The sequence below is a fragment of the Alligator sinensis genome, unplaced genomic scaffold (genome assembly GCF_000455745.1).
Source record: "Alligator sinensis unplaced genomic scaffold, ASM45574v1 scaffold34_1, whole genome shotgun sequence".
NCBI lineage: Eukaryota > Metazoa > Chordata > Crocodylia > Alligatoridae > Alligator > Alligator sinensis.
In genome coordinates, this window is record NW_005842151.1 from 1,398,878 (window position 1) to 1,405,675 (window position 6,798).

General features: G+C 43.4%; 1 protein-coding gene across 7 annotated transcripts in view; it reads right to left on the reverse strand.

Moving 5' to 3' along the window:
• PTPRC (protein tyrosine phosphatase, receptor type C) overlaps positions 1-6,798 on the reverse strand; it is a 142,213-nt gene that overhangs the window by 34,573 nt on the left and 100,842 nt on the right. For all 7 annotated transcript variants that reach the window (XM_025206325.1, XM_014520770.2, XM_025206326.1 and 4 more), the window contains 2 exons: positions 4,744-4,931; positions 3,176-3,236 (listed from right to left, as the gene is read on the reverse strand). In XM_025206325.1, the coding sequence (XP_025062110.1) occupies positions 3,176-3,236; positions 4,744-4,931 (249 nt within the window). The remainder of the gene's footprint in view (positions 1-3,175; positions 3,237-4,743; positions 4,932-6,798) is intronic.

Sequence of the window (6,798 nt, forward strand, 5' to 3'; positions counted from 1 at the left end):
CTCTGTTTGGGGTCGACACGGATTTGAGTAAATTAAGCTCCCTTGTCGAACTTGTTTGCAAACAATAAATCTGAAATTAGACCCAGCCTGTGTGTGACTCTCTCCTAGAGGTGGATTGGACAAGCCTCCAGGGGCACGAAACTAGCCGTTTGTGCAACACCCCTGCCCACCCCAGCTCCTGGCCCTTTAATGAAAAGCTGGTGCTCACTGGGTGCTTCCACGTGGGGGGTGGTGATCCCCACTTCCTCCCACTGCCCCAACGCTGCATGGGGGGCTCTGCATGAGCCCACAGACCCCCCTCACTCCCCCAGCCCCACCACAGGTGCCCCACCCGTGTCAGCTCCGGCCCTTTAAGAGAAAAAAACCCACAAGTAAAGCCCAGGACTCAACACTCCTGTGGCAGCCTTGGGGCTTCAGGGGGCTGTGGAAGAGCCCCCTAACATGGTGTGGGGCAGCGGGGGGCAGCAGGGATCACCCCCTGCCAGCAGAAGTGGTGAGTCTGGGGGTTTGGGGTTTTTTTTTTCCCTTGAAGGGTGGGAGCGGGCCCGGGCGGGGCACCTGTGGGGGGGCTGAGGGAGTGAGGGGGGTCAGGGGGCTCGTGGAAGAGCTTCCCATGCAGCATGGGGCAGTGGGGGGCAGTGGAGATTGCCCCCCACCCAGCTGCACCCGGTGAGCCAGGGCTTTTTTTTCCCAAAAAGCCGGGAACTGGGGCAGGCGGGGCACTCATTGCCAGGCTAGGAGAGCGGGCGGGGGATGGGCTTTGCCTGGCTGAATCGGAGACTCAGATTCGGCAGCAGCTGAATCTCCAAATCAGATTTGGCCAAATTGAATCAGGACAGTGATTTGAATCACCAGATCGAATCACTGTCCCCCAAATCAGCCGAATCCAAAGTGAATGCTAGCTGCTTCGCACAGGCCCAATACTGGGGCCCTACTGTTCACAGTGCATTTATGGCATTTGGAAATCACTCAGAATTCATAGTCAGGAATGGCATGCAAAGGGTTTAGGATGCTACTATTATGTACATCATAAATTTTAAAGTACTTACAAGGTTTCTTTACATGATTCTGGCTTGAGTGGGTACACTGACTATTTTTGGGCCAAAGCCTGTTTCACTTTGTATGCTTAATGTTTCATATGCAGCTCTGTAACTGCAGTTTCTGTCACTTACACAGTATGAGATTCCATATAACCTGATGGAAAAACAAACTGCCCGACACACAGGATGGAGAAAAAGGCATATCTCCTACTCTCCTGTTGAAGCTGGCCCACTTTATTTAGCATTTTGAATTCATTGGATAAAATAGAACAGTACTGGAAAATTTACCATCTAAAAGGGAGATGGTACCTAGGCTAAAACTGAGGGCCACACTCCCACCTGAGGTAGCAGCCACTTCACTTAGCCACACATCTTGTAATTTGCTATTTTCTTGCTGTTTAGTGGGTATTTCAAAAGGGGTATTGAGCTAAAATGTAGGAAGGACCTCCCCTGCCTCCTTTCCCAGGCTCCCATCACAGTTTTTAAGCAAAAAACATTTTGAGGGATTTCCCTGCCTGCTGCTGTGCAGCTACCCCATTGCAGTCGAGGCCTACTGGGCATGTTTAGTGGACACATGCAGGTTTGCCCACAGAACTGCACTAGAAACTATATACAAGAGCCCAAAACTGCTGTTACTCAGCTATGCCCTTGCCATTTAAATGCACAAAGGGAAATAGTATGTATCCCTTTGTTCTTAAACTGGTGTCATGTAACTAAGTCCAAATACTTACTGCTTAGTGCTTCAGTACAGACAAGACCATTCTTAGTCAAATTCCAACTTGGATTATTGCATTCTACATGCCACTACAGCAGCCCTCTCTTCCCTTCCACAGGGAAGCTGAGCCAAGGGGTAGTGTGGCCAGGCCCTGGCAGGACACTTTGATGTGTCCCATACTCCCTCCTCCCCCTGACTCTGAGCAGCCCAGCAGGGAATGTTTATCACCCCTAACTCTGTGATTATCAACTCGTTAAGAAAACAAAGCCTCTTTGCATTAGTTCAAGCTCTTAAACAGATTTTCCAAGGAAGGACATTACCAGCTACCTGTTGATTAGCCCCCAAAAGTTCTGTGCTTGTGTACCTTTGTCATCTCCCACAGCATGGACTGTAGCCAGCATGTGCTCTGCTAGTTAATGCAGAGAGGTGTAAGGCAGAAGGGCAGGAGGGAATAATCCCTGTTTAGCAGGGAGAAGCCAGGCAGACACCTGCAGTCTCTGACAGATCGCCAGCAAGGGAGCAGAGGGGAGAGGCCAGCTCTGCTGTGAAGCAGAGCCCCACCCAGCCCAGAGAGCATGCAGGGATGCTGGGGGAGTCTTGTTTATATTAAACCAGCAAGGGGTCTGGGACAAACATTGCATAAACCAGTTGGAGCCAAACCAGTTAAGTCTGATACTATATTCAACCAGGTTATCTCAAACTGGTTTCAGCCATTTTCAAACTGGTTTATGTGCACTGAACACCTGCTCTGTTAGAAGTGTTTCAGTTGCAGTTTCTGATTATTTAAACTGGTTTATGTGTAATGTCTGTCCCTAGCCTAGATGATCCCACCTACCACTGGTATAGAGGAGGAAAGTGGATTGGGACCTTGACTTCAAGTCAAATAAGCATGGCCTTCACAGATCCCTTCAAGCTTATACCTAGGCCACATGGGCAAGTAAAAAATCACTATGAAATAGCATGAAGTCATTATCTCAGTAATGTAATAGTTTTAAAGCAAGTCCTAACCATTTAACCAGACCATGATGTCTGTGCCTTATTCTTTCCATGTGCATGTTAACTCATTCTTTCCAGGTTCACATTAACTCATGATCAGAATCTGACAGGCTTACAGAGCCATATTCAGAAAAACAATATTTAAATATTTTTTTAAAATATATATATTTAAATTAGTATACATTTAAATTAGTATACATTTGAGTGATGTTATATTCATTAATGTTATTTTTTATTCTTCACTGTTAATCAGTAGTATTACTTATTTGACTAAGGAGCAATAACTTAAATGTTGGCAGGTGTGGCTCTTTATTTGGAAAAATGAGAACAGTAAAGCTTAAAATGTATATTAACATTAGGCACTGTCTCCTAAATAGACCTGGATATAAAAATATTAACTAGATCACTGGAAATATTTACTCACATTTTGTTGTTACTGTTTGAGAACAAGGATCCCCAGAAACGTGTCCATTATTGGCAAAGATCTGAATTATAGTAAATATAAAAATATAGTCTAATTTAAGTGCACCGAATTACAACGATTACTGAAATTAAAACAAACCAAAACAGACCCATACCACCATGGTCAGGGGGTATAAAACTGATTCTAGCAGCTGAGGATTTGTGCCCTGATCATTTTTTTTCAGCTCCTAGGTTTTGTTTCTGCTACTTAATTTGAAGTAGTATATCAATATATAGGAATCTGCAATATCTCTAGAATAAAGTAGTTGTAGATAAGTAATTTTTCAAAGACATATTTTAATGTGAAAAGTAGTATATAAAAAAGTTAGAATAACATTAGTATTTCACTAAAAGCATTATCTAGTAAATAGAAATCTATTCAAAATGGCATTAAAATGTTAAAAGCAAAAATTTCAAAAGAATTACACCTTTCTACAATAAAAGTAATGTTCATATATATGTATATACACAGGGGTGGATGTAGAGGGGGTGCCATGGAAGGATTAAAATAAAAAGCATGCAAATGGAAGGATAAAAGACAGGCAGAAGTACAGGAAGACATTTAGAGAAAGGAAAACAGTCTTGAGGAGAAGTCTGAGGAGGGTGTGGTTTTACTAAGAATGTGATTTTTTTTTCTGCAAGCAAGGGCTACCCAGGATGAAAAAACTTTTGTTCAAGAGTCTGGGAAAATGAGTGCCTGATTGTGTAGCTTTGGATCCCTGATTCACCTTAATCAACTTCTGAATGTACCAAATAATCAAAACAACTCCTGCAAACAAGTGCACACAATGTGGGGGAAAATCAGTTTGCAGCTTACAGGTAGTCATTTACTAAATATTACCTGAATATCCTACCCATTCTAGCTCAACGAATGCACCCTTTTGGTTATGTCTCCTCTACATACACTACTCAAAAACATAAAAAGGACAAAAATTCATTTTTGTAATAAAAGTAAAATATAGTAGATGTTTGATTTTTAGTATATGATTTGTTTTTAATGTATAATTTATACAAATGATATCTTCTAAAAGATTTTACGTGTGCAGCCCTTGACAGCTCACCAAAACTCGTTAAGTAGCCTGACAGATGAAATAATTGCCCACCCCTATCTTACGTCCTCATGCTTAAGAGCTTGCAAATGTTGGCTGGACTCTGCTACAGAGTGGATTGAGGAATTTTTAAGGTGAATGTTGGAGGATTTTAGCCAAAAGACGAGTCTCTAGGTATGGAATTAAATAGCAGTATAGACATGCCCCTAGACTCTCATCTAATTTTGGCAATAATGACACGTGCATAATGATCATTTTCTGAAATGTAAAAGACACTTTTAATGCCATCTCTGATCATCATAGTTAAAACTATATAAAATTATAAAACACTAGAGAATTACGAAACGAAGGCTACTGATAAAATAACTTTATCATGGTGGAAGTATTCATGACAAAAAACACGTAAAATGCTAAAATTAAATAAAAACAATGTTCAAGTACCAATATTTTTATTTTGAAATTAAAAATTGATGTATCTTACCTTATAATTATATGGTGTCAAGTAGGAAAGATCTTTTTTTATAAATATACATGCGTTCTGTGTCTCGTTTTTGCCCTCCCATATCAGTATAAAGGTTTTATTTGGACCATTTTGTTTCTCCAAAACACAGTGAATTCTGACTTCGTTATTTGACAGAAATTCTGGTTTTAATAACTTGATTTCTGGTTCTGTTTTAAAAAAAGAAATTACACCATTTTTAGGTTAGCAGTTTAAAAAAAATGAACAATGTTATCTTTCCATCTAATTTTACTTACTAAGCACCAACTCATTCCAAAATAGTTACTAAATTTTGCCTCCTGAAAGAACACTGGCCTTAATTCTGTAAAGCAGAAATGTGCTTTGCTGAACTGGCATACCCATAATTTGACAGTGAGGCTGTACTGTAACCAGACACCTCTTCACATGGTTTTGTAAAGCTAAGTGACACAGCAGTTGCCCCACTTCATTACAGTAAAATCCCTGTTGTCCGGGATTTTACTAACCGGTAGGGCTGTGCGAGTCAGCAACGATCCGATTCGGCTTCGGATCCGGCTGCTTCAGATGGCCACAATGTGATCTGGAGCTCCGGATCAGGTTTCTGCCTTGATCTGGCCGAAGCAGCTCCGAAGCTTCGGAGCTGCCTCGGAGGTCCGGCCATAGGGTATAATGGGGAATCAATGGAAGATCTATAACTTTGTTGTTTCTTGTCCGATATAGATGACACTTGCAGGGATGGTAGCCTCTACTAAGAGCATAAAGCATGCCAAGTTTTAAGGAGATCAGTGCAGGGGTTGGGGGAAAACTGTACCCCACATTCTTAAAAGCAAAACATGTCATGGCTGTGTATTACAACACAGGGGGCTGAAAACTGCAGGGCTGGTGGCTCTTACCGAGGCCACAATGCCTGCCAAGTTTCAAGAAGATCAGTGCAGGGACGGGGGGGCGAACTGCACCACAAGCTGCTGACAGGCAAAACTCATGACACAAATGATCCTGTGTGTGTTAAGGCGCAGCGGGCTGAAAACTGCAGGGGTGGTGGCTCTTACCAAGGCCACAATGCATGCCAAGCTTCAAGAAGATTGGAGCAGGGGCTGGGGGGGGAGCTGTGTGTGTCCTAGAGCAGGCCTGAGTGAGTGCTGGGCCCTGCCAGGCCACGAAGCCTGCCTGCCAGCTGTGTGTGTCTTGCTGTGGAAGTCTGTCATTTGGGGCCCTGCACCCCAAGCTGCTGACAGGCAAAACTCGTGATGTAGGTGGGTGACACTGTGTGTGTGTTAAGGTGCACCCTTCCTGGCGCTGGGGCCTCTGCACAACACAGCAGCGTGCCCCACTGAGGCTTTCTCCTCCTCTACAGCCTCACGCCTGGTCCTCTGCTTTACGTGACAACAGGTACAATAACTTAGCTGGCTCAACACCAGTAGCATCAGCAGCAGCATCAAAGGTACCCACACGGAATTGTCCCGGAGCCTGTCATTTTATAAAAGAATTGACAGCGAGAAGTAAAGATGTTGTGTTGTGTTGAACATATCATGTTATTCATGGTGTATGATGGCTTATCTTATGTTTTTATGTCTATGTGTGTATTATGAAAAAAAGGAGTACCTAAAAAAAAATGTATCTTTGGAAGCTTTAGGGTTGAAAACTCCTTTGTCTGGCTGAGGAAGTACTTGCAGTTGGTCCTGGATTGAAGGAATAGTAAAGAAGCCAGAGGCTGGCCTGGCATGCAGTGCAGGCAAGACAGCCAGTCAGTGAAAATGGAAATGGAGGCCTCAGGGGGGTGAGGGACAGGCTGGGGTGGGGGATAGGTGGGAAAGGGGGATGTAGCAGAGCAGGTAAAAGTGCAGAGGTGCCTGGGGAGTCAGATGTCCAGCAGGTCACAGTGTGCCAGAATTCCACTGTGGATATTGAGTCCATGAGTTTCTGTACCTACTATCTAGGAGGCTGATGAAGTGCAGTTCATAGGCCCAGCTCTGAAAAGTGGTTTGTACATTCAAACAAGCACCTAACCTCATCACCAGAACTGAAGCCAACTTCCTACAGCTCAAAACACAAAACCTG